The 27,784-nt window shown below is 45.9% G+C and overlaps 1 protein-coding gene across 2 annotated transcripts in view; it reads left to right on the top strand.

Annotated features, from left to right (window-relative positions):
* Positions 1 to 27,784, top strand: part of LOC119399883 (nucleolin) — a 60,100-nt gene that overhangs the window by 14,898 nt on the left and 17,418 nt on the right. For both annotated transcript variants that reach the window (XM_037666781.2, XM_037666764.2), the window contains exons 4-8: positions 4,908 to 4,952; positions 7,327 to 7,416; positions 8,247 to 8,279; positions 22,694 to 22,799; positions 25,041 to 25,265. In XM_037666781.2, the coding sequence (XP_037522709.1) occupies positions 4,908 to 4,952; positions 7,327 to 7,416; positions 8,247 to 8,279; positions 22,694 to 22,799; positions 25,041 to 25,265 (499 nt within the window). The remainder of the gene's footprint in view (positions 1 to 4,907; positions 4,953 to 7,326; positions 7,417 to 8,246; positions 8,280 to 22,693; positions 22,800 to 25,040; positions 25,266 to 27,784) is intronic.

Raw genomic sequence — 27,784 nt, 5'->3', positions numbered from 1 at the left:
CGAGTAAAACGTGCGCAGCGCGCCGGCGGCGGCAAAACGCGACACTCCAAAGCTGCCGCGTGGCAAAATTTTCGTGCGGCGAGAGGAATGGGTTCGTGCATCATTTTTCGCGACACGCTGCCTGGCGCTTTCTGGGGTACCTGACCGGACGCAGATTGATGGGTAGGCTCGTTAAGCGCTGGCTTGGCTTGCTCAGGTTTTTGGGGGCCGGCATAACCCTCTCCCGACTGCTGTAAATTGGCGTGACCCCCCAAAAATGCACCTCGGAAGGAGCGGCTCGCCGCGAGCTGGTGTGACCGCACCGCCGCAGCAACATAGAAGTAAAATTTCAGTGTGGCACAGCGACGTCCATGCCTGTCTTATTTTTGCCCCCTTTTTTAAGTTCGAACCAGTGTTATACCCCTGTCACAAGGACAACCTTAACCGTGGTTGGGATAGCTACACACCAGAAATAACAGCACTTATAAAATAATAACCGCAGACAGAGAAGCTGGCAAGATGGCGGACAAGCTTCGCACCAGCCGTGAACTGGCGCAGTTAATTGGCAGCTTCGTGTTGTTTGAGGATTTTCACTGAACGCGACTCCAGTCAGTGAGCCAACCTCGTGGAAAACTAGGTTCGCCGTGGAACGGCTATCAACAAAGACTATTCCGTCCTCGGCGGGTCAGAGCCTCAGGTCGTTCCACCAAGTTCATTGTCGACATCCTGAGCAAGATGGACGAAAATGGTGACACTATATCATCTTGGTGTCGCCAAGGCAGCGATGGCAGTGGATTTTGCATTGTCTGCAGTCAGACTACTAACCGCGAACATAATTGTTTTGCAGCGATAAAGCGACATGCTACAAGCAAAAGGCACATTGAGGCCACGAAGCAGCACCGGAATTCAGCAGGTGTACTGAAAACTCCAAAGACCTGCATATCAGACGTATTTGGACTTCACAAAAATTGCAACCCAGTCCGATCCAGGCTTTTTGCGAACCCACAGTAAACCAATTTAGGAGGCGTTGATGTAAACGTAAGCGGCTGATACGAATTCGTGAAATTCCCCAGCCGAATTCCGCTGTGTCGAATGGGCCGAAATTTGGATGTTCCGAACACTTTTCCGCGTCGCGGCGGGTGATAAGAACTTTGGTACCGAATCAATCGAGCGACGGTCAAGAGCAGAATGCTGTTAGCTTTGGAAGTACGCGCGCGGCCAGCGCGCACACTGTCAGAACTCTGGTTATCGTTTGCCACAACGGCTGTGGGCGAAACCGCGGTCGCTTTTGACACTATCATATATGGCGACGACGAAACTGACGGGACGCCGAAAGTGCACACGCGTCCAACGCCTGCCCAGTCTAAGCGACGCTGCTTCCCGCAAACGCCACGCACAAAACTGCGGCAGATGCGATTATAGATAGCAACAAACGACGTAGTTTTGAAAAGTTTTGAAGGCACGTGTGTGGCCAGCGCAGGCGGATTGAAAACGGAACTACAGTTTGCCGCAACCGCCGCGCACGAAACCACGGTCGCTATCAATGCGATCATCGATAGCGACTACGAGCTCCGAAGCTACGCGGCTAACGTAGCGGTAGATTAAAGGCTATATAGTCGTAAAAAAAAGTCACGAAGCAGTGGCGTAACTGGGGGAGGGGTCATACCCCCTCCCCCTCTGAAAAAATTTATTTTGCTATGGCATACACAGCCCAAAATGACACTTGACCACATCTGCCTGCGCGGCCCCCACTTCAAATCAAGGAGGTGCCAACCCCTCCCCCCCCCCCCAAAAAAAAAAAAAAAATTCGGCCAGGACCGCAATAAAGTTTACCATACCATATATGCCCCAGGCACGAAGCCTTTCGGCGTTCGTGTCGATCTTCGCTTGTCACTATCAGGAGCGTAGCCAGAAATGTTTTTCGGGGGGGGGGGGGGTGTTCAACCATACTTTATGTATGTTCGTGGCGTGCGTTTGTATGTGTGCGTGTATATATACGCAAGCAAAACCGAAAAAATTCGAGGGGGGTTTGAGCACCCCCAAACCCCCCTTACTATGCCCCTGGTCACTATGGTGGAGTGGACTTCACTTAGTTTTCATTTGGCCTCGTGAAGCTTTGACGTATTTCGCGACAGCCAGCTGCGCCGTCCCTTATTGGTCCGTTCACGTGTGTCCCAGAAAGGCGTATGCGAGTTCTTTTGATGGAAATAAATGTTTTGTGCGTATATCGTGGTTTGAAAACAGATTTTGCTAGTTTTTTGGTGATACGAATATTGTCGCTTCCCCTTCAGATTCTATCACAGAGATTCTACTGTAGTTGGGAAACCCTACCTGCGTTGTTTGTTTGACCACACTAAGCCATTATAAGACTGCAATGCCAATTTTTATGCTTACGGGGCCGTTAGGTGATCCAGTGGTGTTATGCAAACACCCATTATTGGACAGAACTTTTTATTTCAAAAGAGTTCCTCCTTATTTGACTGTTTTCCTTCACACGGTTCATTTTTCCACTTGGCAGTGAGCTTTTAGCTGGGAGCAGGGAAAACAGCTCCAAAAGCTGTTTTCCCTGCTCCCAAACGCGTTTTTGGCTGCTCCAAAAGCCCTTTTACCTGCTCCAAAACGCACTTTTTGCTGCTCCAAAAAACTGCTCCAAAACAGCTTCAGTCAATCACATCACTGTACGTGCTCCATATTTATGCAGCTGTGCAGTCAATAATAATCATGAGGTAACTTTTTAAAAGCACCGTGAATTACCCTTGTTGCACTGTGGGCTAGTGATTGGGGTCTTCTAAAGCTGTGACATTGTGTAGCCAGTGAGTGGAGTTGCTGCAGTGGGTAGGTAGTGAGCATTGAGCTATCTCTATCTCATCAATGCCAGGATCTGGATGTTTACAGCTGTTGTTTCTCTCTGAAAGAGTACTACCATAATGCTCGTTTTTGTGCTTGTTGTGGTTTTCAGGTTTTTGGTTGGTCTTCATATGGTGTTAGTGTTTGGGGATTATCTGGTTACTGAAGGAGAAAATGTGAGACACTGGAGTGGCTGGGTCTGGGATGCTGACCCGGCCACCGCAGAGCTCAGCCAGACAAGTATGGAGTGTGGCGCCACCTCTGTGATTATCCTTGTGTTGGCAAACATTCACAGAAGCTTTGCATGGAGCTATTGCTGTGAACTGTACTCACTTCGCTGCTGTTCTTTTTTGGCAGTTGTGTAATCGCTAAAACGTGGCTACTGTCGGGGGAATATGGCAAGCCTGATGGTTGGATCATAGTGGCGAATGTCAACATGGAGTGTAGAATTGTGAAACCATCTGTGTGGGTGAAAAGCCCGTCTGTTCTCTCCATCAGCATAACTGCTCCTCAAGCTCCGGATCCCTTACAGAACGATGGCTAAAACCAGCGATTAAAGAGAATGCTCCCGTGCATGATGCTTTGATGACTCGTGCTGGTTGTCAAAGGCCAGCCGGAGGCAACAGAAGGGGATAGCGGGGGTTTCTGCGATGGGTTGGAGGCACTGAAAGTAGGTTACACGGCATTGAAGTTGAGGAAAAGCATTGCTTTAGAGGCAGGTAACCTTTAACTAGTTTTATCTACGTTGCTACATGGTGCTTTGCTTAGATTGTGGTAGGAAAGATTTTCACTAAATGTAACCAAAGCGTTTACACAACTTTAAAAAACTTTTTCAGAGACACTTTAAAGGGGTCCTGAAACACCTTAAATTATCGAATGACCTCAGTATTGGAGTTTATTGCTTCATGAATCGATTGCTGCAAAAATATTTTTCGAGTCTGTAAAGTACGAGCGGAGTTACAGGGGTTCGTTACGCGCTTTATGTTCTTTTTCTCATCTTTCATCTTGGCCATCGTGCTGGAAGGTACATAGGGGGATGGCAGAGGGTCAAGAAGCTAGGTCAGCATACGTCATGAAACGAGTTTATTCACTTCTGATGAAATTCCGGTGCACGCTAGTGTTGCTACTGCGAAATTTTAGCACACGATAGAGTGCGGTGCCAGCATGGAATGGCACCCCGTGGCAAGAAGTTCATCTGATCCAAGTGCTGGTCTTGATTTGTCAGCTATCGGCCAAAAGCAGTCATCCGCTAAATGATGAAATCTGGCAGCTCCAGGCAGCTTGAAACAGATGACGGGCCTTTGAAGACAAGGGGGTGCTCGATAAAGTGGCACTTTCGCACTCCACTTGTAACCTTTATGTGCTGTGGACGACTACAAAATTTGACTGAGCTGTTCAAAAGCGGTGTTTGCTGTTGATAGAATGTGTATTTTGTGCAAGCCCAAGGAGTGGTTCAGGACACCTTTAATAGTATTTGTGATGTGTGGGCTAAATTTCAGGTTTGTGCCAAGAAACAAGAAAGCTATCACCACGTCCACCCTTAAAGCTTTTTATATTTGGTGCCGAGCTCATTTGAAAGTGTGAAAGAATAAAATTTAGCATAGAAGTGAATGAAACCTTGAAACGGTGTCAGACACCTAGGTTTATTTTATTTAAAAAAAACAGCACAAATTAAATGGAGTATTCTGTCGGCACAATAGTGCCAGTCCCTTAAAACCCCCACCACTCCTGCAGCTTGTATAAACTTCTGGTGAACTTATTGTAGTGTAAGCCACAGCCATGTCATTTTAAAAGCTACGAAAGTTATTTGTATCTTTTTGTTCCAGGAAGTTATAAAAAATATTACTTGGCTCATTATAAATGTGATTTCCAGGTATTTTGTTTGGTGCCTTCTCTTTTCAGCACAAGCTGCACAATAGTCTCTCTATGAAAGGCTTATTGTATTGCTGAAACAAAGGCTCTACTTAAGCAGAGCCCTCAGTGCCTGATATTCCTTTTGTTCCCTGACTATGGAATTGCTGGATCCTACAGTTTGCTCAAAATGGGATTGATTGTTTTCTAATTGCCTTCTTTTTCTGTAGGTGATGCTCCAAAAAAGCAGGCCAAAAAGACTGCTGCTTCTAAAGGTGATTATTGACCTCCTAGTTACTCGGTCAATGGTGCATGTTAGAGCTCCTGGCATTTTGTTGATACCAGGAGCTCTTACTGTTGTCACAGTGAAGCTAGCCTTGATTGGGCATTGCGTAAAAGAATATCTGATGGCTGAACATAATAACTTATTTGTTCATTCAAAGTGAGATTGTTTCAGTGGTCAATAGCTGTACTTGCGTTTCCAGCCATATTTGCAGGGCATAAAACTTAGGAATGTGGTGAGGCTAAAACGTTTTTCGACCACACTGCATAATCCAATTATATGCTTAACGTATGGTGAAAGTTAGTAAGAATGAAATGAATTCAATTTGCCCAAGAGTGACAATAGTTGGGTCATGCATTGTGGAAAGCAGTTTTAGTCCTGGGAGTGGTACTAGTTTGTAAAAATGTATGTTGATAGCGTAAGCTGAAAAATAGATGCCATAGAAGTGTAAACAGTTATGTGTACAAGTGTTGTGCGACAGCTGTGTATGCAAGGGTTTTCTGTTGACTTTGTGTTAACTGTTACTACATGTACCGTATTTACTCGATTCTACCGCGCCCTCGATTGTAACGCGCACCAGTTTTCCGAGGCCAAAAAAAAAAAAGTTAAACATCGATTGTAACGCGCACCCATTTTTCATGACAGAAAAAAACACAAAAACAGTCCCTAGGAGTCAACCTTCGCACATTCAGAAGAACATTTAAAGTTTCAAAAAATAAAACACAAAGTCAAACAGCGGGCCTTCCCGCTAAAACTGTCACCACTACGGCGGCGATACGAGTCGCGTAACGGTCCAACAGATCAGTCCTCGTCGCTGTCGGACAACTCCTTCTCGCTGTCAACGGCCCAGAGCATCTCATCCTCGGTACCGTCCATGGCATTCGAGATGCCACATTTCTGAAAGGCCTTGATGACCATGGCTGATGGTATCGCACACCACGCATCCTTGACCCATCCAGCGAAGTCTTGCAGAGAGGCGCGCTGCATCCTGTTGCTTGGCGTGAAATCGTGCCGGCCATTGATCAGCCAGTCGGTGTAGAGCGCCCGCATCTTGTCCTTCACCGGCTTGTTGAGGCAGACATCGAGCGGTTGAAGCTGTGATGTCATGCCGCCAGGTATAATGACAAGGTCCGTATTGCACGCGGCGAGCTTGTCCTTGATCCGCTGGTCGAGGTGGCATCTGAATGCGTCGAGCACGAGCATCGCACGCAGGCCCAAACCGGCGCCGGGCCTCCTCCGCCAGACGTGATCGATTCAATCCGCGACCAGGTCCGTCGTCATCCAACCTTTCTCGTTGGCTCGCACGATTACACCACTCGGGAAGACGACTCCTTTCGGGAGCGTCTTCCGTTTGAATATTAGGTACGGAGCAAGCTTGTGCCCATCTGAGGTGCAACAAAGCATCGCCGTCACTCTAGTTTTCTCGTGGCCGGATGTCAACACGCGCACTTGCTTCGCCCCCTTCTTCTCGACGGTTGTGGTGCCAGGCATGTCGAAGTAGAGAGGCGTCTGGTCGGCATTCCCGATTTGACCAAGCTGGTAGCCGTTGCTGTGGCGCAAGTTTATGACGAACCTCTGAAAACTGCGAAGCTTCTCCTCATACTCATCAGGCAACTTCTGGCATATGCCTGTGCGCCTTCGAAGGGAAAAGCCTTTCCTCTTCATGAAGTTTGTGAGCCAGCCCCTGCTTGCTTTGAAGTCGCTCCGCGTTAGCCCTTTTTCTAAGGCTAACTGCATTGCCCGGACCTGGAGCACATCTGTCGTCACGGGCCGCTGAGCCGCTCGCTGCTCAAGCACATACTCGGCGAGCAGCTCTTCGATTTCGGGAAACCGGCCCTGCTTCGGTCCACTGAAACCTTTCCGCGAGGCTTTGCTGTAAAAAATCTTCTCTTTCTGTCTGCGCCAGTCTCGCACGCACGTTTCGGGAACTCCGAACGACCGCGACGCGGCCCGATTTCCGTCCGTCTCCGCACATGCAATCACTTTTCTTTTAAATGCGGCATCGTGGTGCACTCGTCGAGTCGTTGGAGTCGGCACTTCCATGTCGTCGATGCGATGCGATGCGATGACAATGGCAGAAATGGCCGAAATGGCCGAGGCGCGTAGGAGGCGGCCATTTTGGAAATGCCGATGGCAATGCGATAACCGAGATTTTTTTTTTGTACTCGATTCTAACGCGCATGCGATTTTGGGACCCATTTTACCTGAAAAAAGGTGCGCGTTAGATTCGAGTAAATACGGTAACCGTGGTGCTTACATGTAGTATTATGTTAACTGTACTCTGACAAATTATGTTATTTGCTGGTATCAGCACTCTCCTTGCAAGGCACGTGTGGTCCTGTCCTTATTTTTACTTGGTTTTGCAGACAAGAAGGCTGCAAAAAGCGGAAAACGCAAGGCGGCCGATGACGAGGAAAGTGCTGGAGGCAGCGACGCCAAGAAACTGAAGCTAGAAGGTGCAGTTCAAGAACTTTTTTGCAGTTTGTCGGTTCGGCTATATATTTTTTGCATAACAGAAAATATTCCTGTGGAGTATTGAAATGTGCTCTGAAATAGTCGAACCCCTCTACAACGAATGCCACCTCAACGAAATTTCTAGTACAGTATAACCTCATTACAACAGACCTTCATAGTGAACAGGATTTTGGTCTGTTGTAAAGGGAGTATGTAAAATCCATGTACTGTTACAACACTTTCATGTAAACACTGAATGGGTCTGTTATACCCGGAGAGAATTACGAGTCACAAACATGGTCTTATTTTTAACGGGCAGTTGGAAGCTAAAATTGCCCCTGACAATTCAGAAAAGCAGAAACTTACCGTAAATCTTGAACTTTAGCTTTTTCTGTTTACATAAGCAGGCCAAGATTAAAAAATGTTTTCTACTACACAAAACAATTTTCCACTTAACATACCGCTGGCGCCACAGATTTTAAAGTTCAAACAATTTTTTCTTTGGTTTTAAATGTTTGTAATAGATGGCAGCAGAAACGCATTGTTCACGACACGCAGTGGCGGAGGAAGCCCTTTTTTTGTGTGTAGAAGAAAAGGCAGGATGCATGTGTCCCATTATCCCACAGATTGGTAGCTTCAGGATTTTGTCTCCTACTTTTGTCCCATTTGCTTGTGAGGTGTATGTAGATTGCAGTGTTTATGGGGACGTTTGACTGAATTGTTGCATGCTATATATATACATTGTGTGTATCCAAGCTTGACTGTAGTGTTCAGCTTTGAAAAAAATGTTTGCCTCTTTTTTAAAATCCTTTGTGCTTCTCATGTTTTTCAGACTATGTTCCAGAGTCTTGCATCGACAGCCAAGGTGAGTTTGAGTTTTAGGTTTACCTATTCATGTGCCTGTCCTTTTGCCCAATTTGTGGACTTGAAAACGATAAATCAGATGCTGACGATTGTATATCCCCCCAATAATAAAACTGAGAAAGTGGTGACAATGAGAACTTTATTGCAAAAATACAGCCTAGACAGAATAACCTGCCAAACAAGGTGTGCAGGTAAAAATTAAGCTAAACTGGCTAGCCTTGTTCAATACCTTTCAAGCGCTTGCAGAAGACTGCAAGTGTTCAATGTGTTGCCGCAACGTGAGGACCTCAAAAAATGGCAGTTCTTGCTACTTGGTGGATGTAGCTTGTTACTTTGTCATTGCCGGTCGCAGTTGCATGAATAGCACTGCTACCAAGACTCTGGGTGTTGCTCCGCAAGCTGCGTAGCTGTCAAACTCTTCTGCAAGACCACATGTTAAACCTTTGCTTATCTACCGACGACTTGCGGCACGCGTAAACGTGCAAGCTTGCCCAAAAGCTCAACAAACCGACACTGATGGCATTAAATTCTGTCAGTGCTGTGTCTGCTACATAAATAAACTTGCAGTTTTAGTCATTGCTGACAAGTGATGATAATCACAGGTAAAACTCGCATGAAACATGCAGCTACGAGTGACAACAGTGATAGTTGCTTTACTAGGCGTGGGTGAATATTTGAGTATTTTGAATATTTGAACAATTATACAGTATTCAAATTAGCTTTGGCATGAATTTAAAATTTCAGAAATTTCGATGTATTCAAAACAAGCAGCATAGGCATAAAAAAACCACATGTAACCCTGAAAAGGTGGCTTCACTGCATTGCGGGGCCGCTTTTCAGGCTTATGTGTGCTAAGTTATAGCAGTTTTAAAGGGACATTAAAGAGCAACATGATTTTTCTGATATTAGTAAAGTACTCATTCACGATGCCAAAAACACCACGCTTGCTGTGAGAAGACGCTTAGTAAGCGAGAAAACTCGCAAAAACAAAACGTGGGTGGCGACGCCACCTTGAAGTTTCCGCACCATTTGCCGTGATGTCACATGTTTTGACATATGATGTCGTATGTGCCGTGATGTCACATGTTCCTAATCGGTGAAAATGAAGTACATCGTCCTCTGAGAAGGCCATAGACATAACATACAGTAGACTCAATAAACGAAAATCTCTTCAATCAAATGGCTGCTTAAATGGAACAACTGCCTCTAACATGATTGGTTTTGTGCTTGAATTCTGCACCCCTTTTCATCTCTCAGTAAACGAAACTCCTGTTAAATGAAACATATTTTCCTGGTCCCTTCAGCTTTCGCTTAACAGGAGTCTACTGTACCAAGTTTGGGGTAATTTTATTGAGCCAATCGGCGCTGAAATACGGTAAACACACATTAAAATCTATGACGTCATGCGGGGAGATTTCGGTGCGAAATTTAAAAATGAAACTTTGAACTTGATTTTCTTCTCTATTAAGGGGAGACACTGGTCTCGAAACGAAAAGTTTTATTATTGGAGATATTGTAATGAAATTGGGTGTGTATATGTATTTCTTCCTCCTGTTTTCAAAAATATAATTAGTTTTCATGTACTTCAATTAGTTATCAAATTGTGAGAGCATAAGTGAAATCTAATTAGGTAATTTCTTACGGGTCATTAAGACACTTTCCCTCAGTATTTTTAGGTTCTGTTTAAGATGCAGCTGTAGCCAAAGACCTGCCATGTGGAGCTATGCTATTTATATTGTCACTGAGATATATCATCATATAAGAACTTTCAATTGTATTGACATTGTGTAATCTTGAAATGCAATTAGCTCACATTATTGTTCACAAAATTTCATATGTTCATCTTAGCCACAAAAAAATAGCATAGCTCCACAGTCCTATTTCTTACGAATTCAACGGTATAAAATTTATCAAAATTACCTTACAAAAACATAATGAAAAGATCCGTAAGGCTGGTCAAGTTGGCAAAAAATGTGAAGCTGAGAAAATCGCGTTTGAAGATTGACACGCACTGTATAAATTTCTAAAAGGAACCTTTAACCATAAATTTTATTCACATGTTCCCCATCTGTTTCCCTTCAAAACAAAACAGAAAGTGTCTTGTTCCACCCAAGGAATCATATCTAAAAAAATTTTCCAATGTGCAAAGCATGATCAAAACCCCACCATGACAAGCGGCTGGGGGGTTCTGGAAAAGCCATGGGGTATGAGGCTCAAGCGACTGGCTGCTCATGTCTTTTCAGTCTTTAGGAAGAACCTTCTAGATGTTAGGCAGCATGTTACCCTGGGTAATAGGTTGCTATGCTTGAGAGAATACCTTCAAAGTAGTCCAGGACTGTAATCTTCAGTTGCACCCGTTTTGTGTCTCCTTGCAAGAGTCTTTTTTGTGTTGGTGCTCTTCAGATGAGTTGCATTTGCCTTGCGTAAACGCAGAGAGTCTTTTTCTAGGCTGTGGTCCCAGGGCACAGCCGAGACAAAAGTTTGAGTAAACAACATGGTCAATTACAAGGCCAGTGTAGAGCTCAATGATGCAGCCCACACCTATGTGTGAGCTCCGACCTCGCGTCATCCATGAGCCGTCGAACACAACATCGATGTTCCCTATGGGGTTCAGGAAGTCTGTATACAGCTCTTTTATTACTGCCACACTAGCAGCTTCACTTTCAGTCGCTGTGTTTTCGCAGGCTTTCACTAAACTTTTTAGGTGTCCCTGAAACGTCTTGTGGTGCAAGCCTCGGTGCGAAAGGTTCATACACGCACAAAAGTCCGAAAGGGCAGTAACACCTTTGCCTATCATCTGTATCCCCTTCATGGCCCTCATGTTGACTTCGAAGGGAGTGATGGTGGCAGTTCCGCTCACTCTCGGAGAAGAAAATTGCTTCTTCTCGAAATCACAACTGCTGCAAGAAAAAATAAGCTTTACCGCAAGGCCGTACTCCTTGTCCGTTGCCTTCCTCACGCTGAGACTTTTTGCGTCGCATTTGTCGCACTTCGCTTGTGCAAAAAAGTTATTCAAAACTTTCATATCGACGAGCAAAAAATCGGTCCCGGCGTCACCGGTCTGGCACTCCGCGCTTACTCCAAGAAGGTCGAACTTGCGCTGGGTAGCCGACTTTCCAGACAGAACGGTCTTCGTTTGCGCCGATCTCTCAACTCGCTGCGCCTGCTCCGCCGTTGAGTAGTACGCGGCATCAACCCGAAGTGTTTCGCTAGTCGAACTTGGTCCCACGGTGTCGTCAGTTGAAGTTCCCGGCAGGTCCAAAGGGTCCGGCCGCGACTCCAACTCCGCTGCCGACGGTGCACTTGTAGCCGGCGCCTTCTTGTTCCAAGCCCGTTTTTTACGGCTTCCAAAAGCTCGTTGCGTCGATGGTTTCAGACGAGAGTCTCCAGGCATCTCGATCGCGTGGAAAAACTACCGGCACAAAGTAGAGACACGGTCCGTCGAGAAACACGCACGATCGCAAAAGCAGGCGCACACAAACGGACAGCCACGGCGGAGAACCAAACACAAAGAAAAAAAAAATGACGTGTCGGTCGCGCCAGCCAATGGGAGACTCGGAAAGGCGCGCTTGAAAAGCGCGCCGCGTGAGAGCCAATCAGTGGCCTGGAAACGACCTTCAGAAAACCCGCGACGGCGGCCGTTCTGCTTGAGCGACGCCATTTTGAGATGGCGCAAAATGTGCACAAAGAAAACAGCTTCAAATCTAGCCCAAGATGGCGGCGCTCGGCCCGCTGCAACGCTCATGGCGCGCGCGGGAAGTTCGAACAAATTTCGTCCTTTTGGGGACATTTTAGTGCTGCCGGGGTGCTTTGAAAGCCGATTTTATCGCGTTTCCCGACCGAATTTAGCGTTAGCAATTTGAGAGTAGGTGCTCAGACGTACAAACGCCTCGAAAATAAGCTTTGCGAAAAATCGATTTTTTGACCATTTTTGACCGTTCCAAGACCCGCGTCTCCCCTTAATAAACATATGATGGCGAAATTAACGACATTAGAGTTCTCAGAGTACAATTTATTGATCTAAACCGATTCATTGTTTCTCTTTAGTATCTCTTTAAAACATAACATATTTTACCATTTATAACTTGCACCATACTATTCAAACCCTGCTACTATTTGAAGTTGCTTACTTCAAACGAAAAAGTGACATTTGCACAAGCCTGGTTCTAATTCTTTAAAAATATTGTGCAAATAAGTTTGGTCATGACAAATTTTTTTTTTATAATATGCAGTATATACAGTAAAACCTCGTTAATTTGAACTCGGTTATTTCGAAATCCTGCATAATTCGAAGGGTTTATGTGGTCCCGTATTTTGCAATGTAAATCTGAGTGGATAATTTGAAGCGGCGGTCAGCGCCAGCCCGGTTAATTCGAAAACTTTGGGCGCCGTGTGTACATTCCCGATTTCGCCGCAAATCCGCGGAAGCGACGCCCCTTCGAAGTTACAGGGCAATACAGTGTAGCAATATTAATGAGTGATAGTTGAAGCAACCCAGCCTCGCTGCTGCTAGCGCCAAAAAAAAAGAAAACACGGTCTCGTGGTCGGCTAAAAACGGGCGCCTGCGGAAAAGACGTGCTTCACTGCAACACAGCGGTGACACGCGGGCGGCATGTCGCATGCGTCTCGCATCGTCAGCGTGTCATGATTTACCCATTCTTTTTGGGAAAAGAAAAGGTAATAAAGGACGGTCTGACGGAATTCATGATGTATGCGAATCTCCGATTGGCGATTTCTTCGGCAATTTCCGCACTTGCACTGCTGGCGGAGTTCTTGCCTGTAACGCCTACTTCGAAAACTCAGTGAAGACTTCAATGATCATGTTTTCCAGCCAGAACACATGTGGATTCCGTCACACTGGCCATTATCATATTCTTTATTTTACCAGAAAGAATGGTCGAATGGTCGTATCATGACGCGCTGAGGCTGCGAGGAGCAGGTGGCATGCTGCCCGCGTGTCAACACTGGGCTGCAGTGAAGCACGCATTTCAGCTGACCACAAGACTTTCTTTTTTTTTCTTTTTGCGCTGATAGCAGCGAGGCCTGCCGTTTTCCCGAGTTAGAGCCAAAAATGGACCAGGTATTGCTGGAAAACAACCCTTGGAGCCACAAACTAGAAGGCCAAATGACCACCTCTCATTACTTTCAGTAATTCAAAGTTCCTTGCATCCCGCTTTTTGTATGTTTCGTTAATTCGAAAACCCGCTTAATTCGAAAGTTTTTCACAGTCCCAGTGACTTTTAATTAACGAGGTTTTACTGTACTATTCAAACTACTTGATCTGAAACTATTAGATCGGATCACTATTCGTTTCGAGCCTCAAATTTACTATTCGCCCATCCCTACGGTTTGCATATTCAAGCGATCAGTGATGTTCTCGAGTGCAGTCTAGCACTGCTATGATCAGCACATGGGTTGAATTCAAAGGGGCTTTCATTTTGCTTGTGAATGCCTACCGTGGTCGCCTTGCGTTGAATCAAGACAAGAGTCCTTGCCATTCTGCACAAGTGTCTCGTGGACAAAGTAATTTTGACCACCATTTCGCAAAGCTTTTACTAGATTCTCAGATGATCAGTTTGAACTACACAGTAAGGCCCCAAGTTCAGAATTGCAGTCGAAAGCATGGCAGCCCATGCTATCCCCAATGTCCGTTCAGACGTGGTCCTTTATTTTTTTCTTTGAATGGCATAGGTGCAGATAATGGTGATGTGGGCTGTACTGCTGTGTGATGTGAAAATGGAGTCAGACAAACAAGATAGCTATTTTCCACGCCTACAGTTGCAGCTTACTTGTAAAGCAGAATTTACCTTGGTAGACTCGCTGTGGTGCTACAGTCGAACCCGGGTACAGTAAAACCTCTTTAATTCGAAGGCCTCGGGACCGAGAAAAATATCCCAATTAAGCGGGATTCCCAATTATCCGAAACAACGCGAAATCAAAGAAATCAGCCAGAAAACGTGATGTACGGAAGTCACACCTTTATTGTGGCAAGTCAGCCTACTTGGAGAAAAATTCCTCCATGCGTGACTGACGCGTTCGGTAGTTCCCAGCACTGAAAGTCATATTTTCCAGCCTGTCAATGAGGCGCAGCATCTCAGCCTCGCTGCCGTTGCACTCGACGAAGCTGCGCACAACACTCAAGGCATCGATTACATCCGCCAAAGGGGGTGCTCGGGAGGGCTCGTCATCGCTGTCAACATTAGAGGCCGAATCGGTCGATCTCGCAGCTATCTCGCTGTCGATGTCGGCGTAACACGTCTGCACTGTGCACTCGACATTTGCGTACTCGGAGAATCCGATTGGAGTGCACTCCTCGTCCGCGTGCAAAGCCTCATATCGAGCGCAGAGAGTCTCCCCTTCTTCATCAAACGGGCAAGTGACAGCGGTGACAGCAAACTCAGCGGAGGTTGCCTCTTCTTTCACAAAACCGGCGTGCTCAAAACACCGTCGAATAACGGTGGCCTCCACCTGCCTCCATGCGTGAACGATGAGGCAAATACCACCGAGGAGGTCAATGTTATACAGTCGCCGACCGTTTATTCGGACTCGACGGGAACCGCCGAAAAGTCCGAATAATCGGGAGTCCGAAAAAACGGATTCACTCGAAAAAAAGCACTTTTATTGGCCCGATCGCCCGAAAAAACTGTCTATGCGCGTCTGCACACACGCACGCTTACGCGCGACCACGTCGGCCTGTACCTCTGCGAGTGTCTGGCCGTCGCTGTAGACAGACAACAGCATCGATATGGCCTGCGCCAAGTCCGCATTTGATGGTTGTGGTGCGGGCGGCGCGTCATCGTCGGAGTCACTGTCCGCCAGCGCCGGTTCGCAGACCTGACGGATGATCTCGTCATCGTCCAACTCTGCGCAAGGCAAAACGGCACTGTCGATGTTCGCGAACTCTTCAAACGTACCCGCCCCCACATCGACCCCGCTAGCACGGAGGTCGTCCAAAATGTCCGCTGCTGCGGTAGGCGGACTCTCAACCGCGGGGTTCTGGCCTGTAGCACTGTCCTCAATCCCAGTCATAAATCCTGCGTGGCGGAAGCAGTTGTGGATCGTTTCCTGAGTCACTGACTTCCAGGCATCGGACAACATGCTGATGGCCGTCAGAACATCAACGACGTAGTTTTTGTTACTGTCGACGCATAACAGCATACGATTCAGGAGGCGCGACCGGTAATGAACTTTCAAGTTTTTGATCACGCCCTGGTCCATGGGCTGCAACACGCTTGTCGTGTTAGGCGGCAAAAACTCAACTGTCATAGCCTTCAAGTTGTCGATATGCCCATGGGCACCGCAGTTGTCGACGAACATCAGCACCTTGCGATTTTGCTGTTCGTACCGGCGGTCGAGCTTGCGAAGGTACTGCTCGAAGAGGTTTTGCGTAATCCACGCCTTTGAATTTGCTTCATACCACACAGGGAGTGATTTGACGCCTTTAAAACATCTCGGATTCTTTGACTTCCCTATTACGAGGAGCGGAAGTTTCTCCGTCCCCGTCATGTTGCCTCCTACAACAACTGTTAGACGCTCCTTGCTATGCTTCCCCCCATGACAGGGTTCGCCAGACAAAGCTAACGTCTTGTCGGGCAGCATCTTATAGAAAAGTCCAGTCTCGTCACAATTAAAGACGTTTTCTGGTTGATACTGGCGCAACAGCGCGCACAGCTTGTCGGCGCGGTAGTTGGTCACGAGCGTTTGGTCGACGGAACCACTCTCGCCGCACATTCGCTTGAAGGCCAGGTCGTACCTTTTCTTAAAGTTGCGCAACCAGCCGTCACTGAACCTGCAGCCGGTAATACCCATGCGCAGGGCGAGCGTCTCTGCTTTCTGTCTGAGCAGATCGCCAGACACGGGTATTTTCCTAGCCACCGTGGCACTCAACCACATGTTCAGCGCCTCTTCAAGCTGCGGGTGGCTGCCGTCCCGGAAATTTTTCTGCGTACCCGCAGACGCTTTCTCAGCTGCCTCCAGGATCTTAGCCTTCTGCTTGAGGTAGTCCGAGACGGTTTGCTTGGAAACGGAAAATTCCCGAGCAACTTCAGACTGAGGTCGGCCTCCTTCTACCTGGCGAATTATCTCCGCTTTCTTCGACATCGTGAGCGTCTTGTAGCTCCCACGTTGGCCGCGTTTCTTCACTCCCGACGGCGCAGCAACGGGTGGCGTCGGAGCCATTTCAGCACGCCACGGAACACGCAAGAGACGAGAACACAGAGAACAAGACGAACCAGGCCTAGCCGCAGAAGCAAACTGACACGCTGACACACGCCAAACGCCACAGCAAACAGACTCCGTAGGTGGCTTGGCTTGGCCGCTCGACTGGCTAAAACAAAAAAAAAAGTGTCGTCAAACGTAGCCTTCGAGATTGGCAATGGCGATTTCTGCGTGCATTTTGACAATGGCCCGACGTCCATCCATAGCTAGTGCAGCATATCAGTGCTGGCAACCTAGCAAACGTATTGTTAACGTCGCTGTCAGCGTGTCATGGTAGTCATGGCGTACGGCGACGCATCCGGTCAGTCAAACGGAGTCCGAATAATCGAACGGCGCACAGCGGGGCGTCCGAATTTTCGGTCGTGAGTTTACATTAGGTTCAATGGGGCGAGTGGCGGTGCCACGAAGATGTCCGAATAAACGGGCATGTCCGAATTTTCGGCGTCCGAATAAACGGTCGGCGACTGTACTCCTTTCCGTTGTCATAGCAAAGGAGCATTCGCTTCAACAGATTGTAGCAATATATTTTCCTGGTATGGTGTATGACGCCCTGGTCCATCGGCTGCGATAGCGACGTCGTGTTGGGGGTAGAAAGACCAGCCTGATTGCCTGCAGGTTCTGAATGTCGCCGTGAGCTGGGCAATTATCGACGACGAACAAAACGCTGCGCCCTGCGGCCGCAAACTTGCGGTCAAGGTGCCGCACGTATTCTTCCCGTCATCCAAGCTTTCTTGTTGTTTTTATAGATCAGGTCATCCTTGGATGGCAGTCGTGCATTTTTGAAACAACGAGGCTTTTCTGTCTTCCCAATAACAAGCAGTGGCAGCTTGTGCTCACCGCACATGCTTGCACCAAACAAAACAGTGATTCTATCTTTGTTCTGTTTCCGCCCCTTAATGTCTGCCTCCTTCAAAGCGAACGTCTTCGTAGGCAACATTTTGTAGAACAGAGCAGCTTCATCAAGGTTGTAAACATCTGCTGCTTCGTACTTGGCGAGTAGTGGAGCCAAGGTGTGCTGCTTCCAGCCGTCGACAACAGACTGATCCGTGCTGCCACTCTCTCCACAAACAGTCACGAATGTCAGGTTGTTGCGCTCCTTAAATCGGCAAAACCATCCATTGCTGCATTTAAACTCCGAATGTCCAGGTTGCAGCGCCAGCTGGTTGGCCTTCTCACGCAATATGGTCCCATTCACAGGAAGGTGTGCTGCGTTGGCTTTCTGCAGCCAGTCGATCAGAGCTGCTTCAACGTCTGCGTACGTAGGCGGGCGTACTCGTGTACGCTTTGACGAGTGCGTCTTGCTGTAAGCATCGAGAATTTTCTCCTTATTCTTGATGATGTTGCACAGCGTTGACAGAGGCACGTGGTGCTTTTCGGCGAGAGCAGTTTTCGACGCCGTCGACTTGCTGGCCTCTTCAATTAAGCACACCTTTTCGTGCAGGGACAAGCTCTTGTACTTCGGCATCTTCCTTCCAAGCACACCTCAATCAACTAATTCACAGGGAAGACACTCAAGCGGAGACAGGAGACAAATGGAGCAGTCGCACCGAATCGCACAATGCTCGCCAGCCGACATCCAAATGGCACAAAGACTCCACAAAACATTCACTTTGCTAGAGTGGCTAACATCGCTGTTGAGATGATGATGATCATGATCGCAACCGCACGCATCGCCGCCTGGCAATTGCTAAAACATGGCGTCTACGACGTATTTCCGGTAAAAAAAAACATGGCCTTCGAGATCCGTACATCAAAAAAAAAAATGCATGTTTTAGTTACAGCCTCCGAGATTCGCAACACCCTTTGCATATCTTGGAAGTCGCGGCCAAGTGTGCCAATTAACCGGGAAGTCGCAGACTGGCCGCACCAATTATCCGGTTAAATTTACATGTAAAAATTTGGGACCGCGCAAATAATACAAATTATCCGGGATTCCCAATTAACCGAGTACAAATTACGGAGGTTTTACTGTATATCGAACTCGCGAAAAAACGTTTATTAGTTCGATATATGGCATAATTCGATATAGGCCTGCTATAGGATTTGACACAAAGGCACATAACAATAAGAAAAGTACTTTATTATTATGGTGGCTTACTTGCGTGCCCTACTTTGGAACAAAATAGTCCTGCATTTTCTTCTGTGTCAACGACTTCGCTGCCTGCAACAGCACGCACGCCTCCACGTTGTCCAACGAGTCGGAGCAGGTGAGGCCGCAACCTTCCACATTCACGCAATAGCGCCGGACCAACGCAAGTGCACTAATCACTTCGGAGGATGTAGGCAATGGGCCATCGTCAATTTCCTTATTGCTGTCGCTTTGGCTCGTGGTCGGCACGACGTCTGCAACGTAGTTCTCATTTTGTAGCTGACCCATGATGGCGACATCATCGTCCGCACTGACGAACTCGTCGAATGTCCACCCGTCGATGATTTCGAGTTTCGCGGCGAACGGCAAATTCTGCCTTTGCACAAGCCATGACGACAGCGCGCCAATAAAGTTCACAGAGCACAAACAGGCAACACCACCAGCACGGACCACGCTGAATGAGGACTCGAGGAAAACAGGCAGCAGCAGGCACACAAGCATAAAGAAAGAAAAAAATGGCGCTCACTTCTACCGCGGCCTCCGCGCCTCGGAGAAAGCACGACGGCCTCTGATTGGCTGTAAGCGCTGCGAGCGGGCCAGGATCATTTCTTGCAGGGGGGTGTTCGCCCGTGCGCAACCTGGTCTAAACCGCTTTTTCTAGGGTGGCGCCGGCAGTTTTCCCCGCCACCGCGAGGGAAAGCCAACTTGCTGGGGCACTTTTGAGGCACATGGAGTTTGATATATCGGTTGTCGTTGCTATTTTCGTTCGATGTAACAGTAACTTTTGCTATATATTCTCAATGTAAATTTACCGTGTTTAGAAATTGTTCGATATACGGGATAATTTGATATAAACGGGTTCGATATAGTCGGGCTCGACTGTATTTGCATGCATAACTTAATTTTCAAGATAATTTATTTTTAGAACTTTTGTTTCATTGAGATATGCAAAATGTTGATTTCTGAAGTCTTTTACTAGGGATATGAAAGCATTTTGTTATGGTCAATTTTGTGTCGAGATTCACTATTATTTTACTGCAGCAATTTTTAGAGCAGTATCTAGGTTCACTTACTGCACCATACCTTCCAAGTCTCCCGGATTACCCGGGAGACTCTCGGATTTTGAACGTTTCTCCCGGTTGTACGGGTCATAGTAAAATCTCCCGGAAATCCAGTTTTGCCCCGCGCGTCCAGTGCTTTGCGCGCCCCGTGCGTCACGGTGACGCGAGGTGGGACGTTTCGCGTACAGATGCGCTACATGCAATTTCAAAATTGATCTTAAATGTGTTATAGGTTATATCAGTCGTTAATATTTCCTAGATGATGCGTTTGTGTACACACAAATCTATCCCACAAGTTATCTCGTCTTCAAAAATTTGTGTCACTACTGCTTTAAGTGGAGAGCCCAGCACTTAAAAGGGTAGCCGTTACCAATGTCTGTCGAGATAGCGTGTTCACCGGCGCTTGCGACCGTCCCCGTCTCAACGGCGCCCCTTATGGTCCCTTGCCCGATAAAATAACTGGTAAGCAAGCCACGACAGGCCTCGCATGCGGAACGATGTTATCGCACGTGCCTTTCGCGCGACGGTGACGGCCAGGTCGTTTCATCTCTGCTTCAACCACGTTCGTCCCTAGCGCTAGCGCGCATTTACTCGCACGTGAAACAGACGATGTGTAAGAGATGTTATCAGTTTGGACTCTGTACAGGTCAGCGGCGACAGCAAAATCCCGCTGACAGTGTCCATATAATTGCTATCGCAGTACCTCCCCCCCCCCCCCTGAGTAGATCTCCCGGATTCCGTTTCTCCAAACTTGGCAGGTATGCTGCACATAGATGTGGGGGAACAGAAGTTTGCAAATGCTGGTGGTTTATTATGTGCACTGACTTGTTCAGCTTGCAGCCACAAAAAGACCAAATGCGTCGAGGTTATTTATTTATTTGAACATACTGCTAGCCTCACATTTGAGGCTGTTGCAGGAAAGGGAGTAAAATACATAATCAAAGCAATTTAGGGTAGGCGCATACATATTTTGAATTAAACTGGACAGTACATATGCTCTCCGCCTTAATTGCACAACGCTACAAAATGAGAACAATAATAAACAGAATGTTACAAGGTAATACACATATGCAAAAGAACACCGATCAGTCGAATTGAACTGTCGGTACATACATTGCATTAATATACAAATCTACAAGAATGAGAAAAACAGCGATGAACAGCGTGTTACAAGCTTAGCGCACGAAAAAAACATTAAAAAGAAACTACAGATAAATTAGACATTTTATTGCACTAGAGACAAGGCTCGGCAAATGCTGACGAAATCATGAACAGTATAAAATCAAGGCAAGAAAAAAAAGACATACTGTGAAGGGAAACAGATTGTCATTGCACAACGCAGCTAGCCTGCATGCCGATAGTAACTAAGAAGCATTATTTGAAATCTTAGCAATAAAAGCTTTGAGTGTTGTGCACTCGACAGCATCGTTAGGCAAACTATTCCAATCTCGGATTGCTTGCGGAAAAAAAGAGTACCTGAAAATGTCGTTGTGAAATCTGTATTCAGCTAAGTGCTTGGTGTGTTTAGTTCGGGAACTGGTTGTATTTGAGGGAAGTAAATAGTTGCTCACATTGATCTTCATGCTGCCATTGAGAAGAAGGAAAAGCAACTTAAGACGAAGTAGTCTGGCTCGATTTTGTATAGTGGGAAGATCGGCTTGCTTTAATAGTTCTGTAGGGGAGTCACGTCGGCGATGCCTATTAAAGATAAACCTAAGTGCTTTTCTTTGGACGCTCTCCAATTTTGCTATGTACTGCTTACGAAAGGGAAACCAACATATTATTAACAACTACACAGCAACATAGGTTGCTGTGTAGGCTTGCAGTCCAAGCCACTTCTGATAAGTGTCGTAGCAATACATTGATTAGATCTATAAACTGATTACTGCAGTGTTTCTGTGCTGCATTAGCCATTATCCGAGAGCCAGATTTAATTGTTATAATGAATAATGCAGCACAGGAACATTGTAGTAAGTGGTTGGGGAAAGAAAAGGGTGAGCATGTCTTACAAGAGGAGGTAGTGGGGCTGCACTGCATCTTGTAGTAAATCTGTAGAGGTGTAAGAGATAGCAGTGGACTTTGAAAATATTAGTGCTGCACGTGATTGCAGTGTGCGGGTTGGCCACTAGTCATCAAAGCATAGTAGGCAACTCTTGTCCTGCATGGAGAGTGGTCTGGATGAGGAGTAACGGTGGGGAACCAGTCACATTGCCATTATAGTAACAGCAGCTGTGCCAGCTCTCTAGCCTCCTCTGCTTTCTGTGCAACCCAGTTATAACAATGGAATTCTCATGGCACTTGAATATTAAATTATAGATTCCACTGTATATTAGTAATTGAAATTTCATTCCTTACTGGAATTTCATTGTGGCTGCATGCTACTTTATTAAAGGGGGACATGGCACTACAAAAATATTGGATTTTTTAAATCGATTTTGATGAAACTTTGGGAGTTTATGTATGTTTTTGTGCTAATTTGAAGTATGCAAGTATTTTTATCGTATAATGTGCATTTATAAAATACAAAATATTTCATGTGCCTTTTGGCGGGCAAGATGTGTTCTAAACTGAAGGAGTTGCAAAGTAAATTGGTACATCGCAATAATCTGGAATCGGAACTGTATGCAGTGCAACAACAATGGATGTTCTAAACCCATTAGAACAAAAGTTATGGCATGTTGAACATTTGCAAGTGAAGTCCCAGCTTGAAGTTGACTCGTCGAATCTTGCTCCCCAAAAGGAGCATGAAATTTTTTATTTTAAAAAATGTGTTATACTAGAAAAATAATTGCATATATGAAATTGGCATACAGATATACATTAACTCACCAAGTTTTTTCAAAATGGATCAAGAAGTAAAAAAAAATTGTGATAGCAGTGTCCTTAAAGAAGCATTCTGTACATGCAAGTTGAACTTTCACTTTATGATTACTATTCCCACCATGATCTGTCAGATGCATGCGATAGAGCAGTAAAGGTCCTGCTTTTTGTGGTAAGTGGTCGGTTGTTTTTGTTTTGTTTTAAATTGTTTAATACTTTCCTAAACAGAAAAAAGAGACAGCTGTAGCCTCGTCATCACCATGGCACGGGGAGCTCGGCCAGGTGACATCACAGAACTGTCTGGCGACATCATCAATCTTGTCATAAAGGGAGAGTGAGTTCCTTTTAATTTCCCTCCTAGTGAAGAAGCTGTTTCTCAATAACTTTATATTCTATTTTGCTGAATGACTTAGAGTTGGTAAAATTTTAAGCTATGACCAGCTTGCCATGAACACAGCATGTTTTAAGTTTATTATCTACCTCGGCTTGAGGCAGGTGGATGTTTCGCAAGTGGATATAATACAATTGACTTTTGATAAACCAAACTCAAGGGGCTCCTGGTATTTTTTTGAATGATTAGAAGTTTGAATTGTCAAATGCGAGCATAAATGACTAGGCAGCATATCGGCAAAAGCAGTTGTCAGATCATCACATGCATACCTGCAGTTTGTTTTTCTGCTTGTGGTTCTGACCAGTTTCACAAGCTCAGGCATGCAGTTTGCTTTTTTTCTGGCTGTTTTAAAAATGCACGAGAGCAAATGTTCAGCTAAAAGGAGCAAAGGCAGGTAATATTTCTGGTTCAAACAAGCTAAAAGGCTGAATTAACCAAGTGGTGCAGCTTGAATTAAGCAGCTTTTGACAAAGAGTATCAAAGTTTGAATTCTCACAAGTCTGCTACTGTAACCAAAAGCAACAAGAGATCTTTTTTCACTGTTAATGTAATTAGACAAAAAACAAGACAAAGCGGCATTGGAATTCTGTGCTAATAAGTCTACAGTAGAACTCTTGCTGCACAGAATTCTATTTCAATGCTTACGCTCAGAGGAAAAGCCCCATGCGAACCCAAACTGCTTTTTAATGTTTTTTGCACTATGGAAGGCTCCATAAATGACTTGACCTCCACATTCAAACTTCATTTGAATTGTAATGCAAATGCCATTTTACGAAAACAGTCAACTGTGCGCTGGGGTTTGTCTTGTCCCTGTGCCTCTCAATGCACCCGTGGGTCCTTACTGCCAATGACTGGTTTTGAGGTGCAGTGTCAGTGGAAAAAGACTCGCTGGTGGCTGGAGTGGCAAAATCGCAGTGTACTATGCTTTTGTTCCCAAGTGTACAGATAGCAAGATTTCCAAGCACATTCCATTTTCTTGAGCAGGGGTGGCTGGCAGAAAGCAATCAATCTTAAAGCCTGCCTATCACGCCACTGCATGTTCTTTATTTCGTGTGTAATGCTATTTCATTTTGTGAATTGTTTATTAACCCGTTCAGGCGTGAATTATGATAGGCTGTCCGCTAATGTGTCAGATTCGTGCAACACAGTTCCAAGGCATTCTTTTATATTCCAAGAAGAGGGGTTAATATGCTGTTTTGTGCGGGTTTCAGTAATTAATCATAATTAAAGTGTAATAAATATCTAATTATTCTGCAGTCATGTTATATTTTTTTATAAAAAGAATCAAATCTTAGGTTAGAAATGTGTGCAATTTGGTTTTGGTTGTGTACGTTTATAGCAAAGAAAAATATTTTTGATGTTGGTCCTGGAATGTGACACTTTGAATGGCCTGTTGAACATTGTAGTGCCTTCAAGAAAGTGATTGGCTGCAGTCATGCGCAGCTCAAAGAAGTCAAGTCGAGACGTGTTGACTTTGCAGGAGGTCAATTATGCGCATAATTGACCTCCTGCAAAGTCAACACAATGTGTCTTGCTCTTTCTTAGCCTCTAGTCGAAATAACTGGGACAAACAAGTTGCGTTCACATATTCAGTCACTGCGCCTGAAGGACTTGAAGCGAAGTCAGATAATTTGAAAGTCGCTGCTTTTATTTGTGGCAGGGTAATGAACTGAACTTGGAAAGGTGTGGGTACCTTTACGGTGACCTGTATTTTCTATGCCACACTATAAGCTGTGACAGTCATTTGTGCTGCAAACTGCCAGATCGCCGAAAGGCTTAGAGAGGAGAACGGATTGTCTTGGAATATGCGGGGCACCCGCGGCTCGTAGCGCTGCTGCGTTTGGCATTGTTGATCGTGACAGGATTCTAAATTCGGTGTGCATGTTTGCTTGAAAAGTTATAGCATTGTCAGAGGTTGTTTAGGGGCCCTTTCATGTGTTGCATTCTGCTGGCGACACCCTCGCCTTTGCGCACCCGGGCACAATAGGAGTGCAGGTCCCTTGAATTAAATCAACGAGTTCAAAGAAGTTTACGGGTGCCTGTGGGAGATGGTATTACAGAGTAGTGTGTTACGATCTCTGTGAACACTAACAGAATAACGTGCTGTTTTCTAATGCTGCATTGTTATGAAGATCTATGACAGTATTTGTAGATTTCTCAATTTTGATTCTGGGTTATTTGCAGGAAAGCTTTTGCACGGTATGTGGATGCCGACACGGCAGCAACAAACCTGAAGTTGCTGGAGAAGGAGGTTGGAAACGGCAAAGTGACACGTGTTGAGAAATGCACATCTCACGAAACGGAGACACAAGACAACCTGCTGGATGTTTTCCGGGTGCCCTTTGAGTGCACTGTAAGCCGGCTCAAGGAACTCTTTCCTGGTGCCAAGGTCTATGTGCTCAATGATGGGTGAGCTACTGCCGTGGCTACATTTTTTTTGGTGGTGTTTAACCTAATGATGTGTTTTTTTAGCCTTTAGCTGCTTGAAGGGGGTTGTGGGTTTAAAAATTTTTAGTTCTTGATCAGTTTTGATGAACCTTGCCAGTTTTATGTACAGTAGACTCTCAGTCAATGGAAATTTCTTAAACTGAACTGCGGCCAACTCCGGCGATTTTTCGAGGTCAATGGATCTCAATAAATTCACTGGGTGCGTTCCTTTTCACGTTCCTGTAATTTATGCCAAATTGCAAGCTGAAGAGATCAGCAGATTCATTACAAATGAATTTTATTGATTGCCCCGACTCTCCCCACCTCGTATCCCAGAATTATTGGCAACATTGTGTGCGTGACATCCTTTTTGGCAAAGCGGAAGTGATGGAACCGAGGGGCCACAATAGCGTCTGCTATCCGCAAGGCAACAATTGCGTGTTTGGCCAGCGCTTCGTTGGCTGGGTGTGCGAATTTCAGTTCCTTGTGGTAGTGTGTGCGATGGGTGGCAAAAGGCGTTGCATTGTGGGTTGCACACGATTACCCTGCGTCTTTAGATTAGTGTTTTAGCTGCACGGAAAGTACAGCATTACTGTACCGGCTTACTGTCACGCGAACTTAAGGGGGGAAGTGGCATTGAAAAAAAACTTTTTTGTTTGTTGACCTAGAGCAATGAAATTTGGCATGCATACTAATAAGTGTCTTGTGTAGGGAAATATGCAGTTTCATCATGATACCTTGAGTAGTTCTCAAGTTACATCATGCTACATGGTCCAATTATATGGTCTGCTTGTGGAAAGCCTAGCGCTGTAACAAAACATGCCAGGAAGCTGCAAATGCTGTTGATCTTTACTCAAAAGAAGACTACAGGGTATGACACTCTCAGAATTGTTTAGTAAATTCTCTTTTTTTTTTTAGAGATCATCATGGCTGCTGACACACATTGTCAGAAACAGTGTCATGGACAAATCATCTAGAAAAATAACTGGGCCATAAACAAGAAATTGAAGAATGTCATACCCACAAGCAGTGTTCAGGGATTCAGGAAAAGAAACATGAATCAAAATCGGTCCAGTCATTCCCGTGCTACTCTTTCCACGAGCAATGCACAATGTCCAAACACACTTGTGAGAAAAAGCCTATCAAAGTTTTCGAAGTTGTTTACATTTGTTAGAAGGCACCAGCATCTGTAGTCCTTGGTGTTCTTGTGTAGAGGCAACCTTTTGCGTCTCTGCCCTTTCACTTCATGCATGTGCGATGACTTCCTTGCTCGCTGAGCGTCTTTTTAGCAGCCCTGTGGAGGGTAAGGGCCCCAGGTTGCACACCCATTGCAGCACAAATCTTGAGTGTAAGCTTGAAAGTTGCCTGCATTGTACCTCGCAACTGCCTCATGGACTGCTACTTCCACAGTGAAGTGGGAGGCATGCCTGCTGCTTAGAAATTAGTGACCAAATCACCGAGTGAAGGCTTTCAGCGGCATTTTGTGTCTTGTTGCCACTGCAACGAGCCTGCAGTTGAGGGTCAGACAGGCGTTGGTACACTGGCCGCAACACTTCAACAACTTTGTTGGGCAGGTTATACGTGTGTGGAAGTTGTGGCTTCCCCTCTGCCTCTGCTGCACGGTGCCTGCACCAGCTGCGGGCACCGGAAGGACAGAGCTCTTGATGAGGTTCTGCATCTGTCGATGAAACATTATGAAAGGTGGCCATCACTGCTTTCTTCATAACTTCGACGTCCGTGTTGCTTCGCAGTGCTAGGCCATAATAGCTGGTGAGCCTTTTGATCAATTCCTGCGTCAGGCCAATGTTGTCACGGATAGCCATGCCATAACAACTAGTCAGTCTTTTAATCAGGTCTTCAGTCAGGCTGCCCCATCCTCCTAGTCTATCCTTCTTGCTTCTTGACACATGTGTTGGAGAGCTGTACCCATCCTCTCTTTGACATGATTTATACAGTCTTCTTTAGCCAGTGGAATAAATCTGTATGTTCTTTCTTCAGAGTGAGGGAAGTATCACTGTCTTCATCACAAACAATGCATGCGTACCGGAGGTCATTCTTTCCAGTGACCTTCTGAATAAAATTAAGGTGGGGGACGTGGCATTTTCCTTCGTAGGTTTTGATGAAAATTGGCACAGTTATTGCAAACATTTCTGGGATCAAATATCTGAGCAGTTTATTCAATAACGCGAGTTGGTGAGATATAAATTCAACTCCCTGCTTCACACGCCACGCTCATTTGCAAACCCCGCCTGTGATGCGTTTCATCATCCACTCGGTCGCGGAAACGGTAATTTGCGAGGCATTCGTTATTTTCGAAGATTCATCAGAGCTAGCGGCGATACCAAGCACGAATCCAAACGTGCCTAAATTGCGTCACCAGCGCTTTCTTTCAAGCCGATGTACTCGGCCGCGGGGTCCGGGAAGTCTGCGCACGATATGCTGGCTGGCGGCATTCGGTGACAATGCACAATGCTCCTAGCCGCGGCGACGAAACATCGGCG

This window comes from Rhipicephalus sanguineus, chromosome 1, assembly GCF_013339695.2.
Source record: "Rhipicephalus sanguineus isolate Rsan-2018 chromosome 1, BIME_Rsan_1.4, whole genome shotgun sequence".
Classification (NCBI taxonomy): Eukaryota; Metazoa; Arthropoda; class Arachnida; order Ixodida; family Ixodidae; genus Rhipicephalus; species Rhipicephalus sanguineus.
This window is presented reverse-complemented; position numbering and strand designations above follow the sequence as displayed.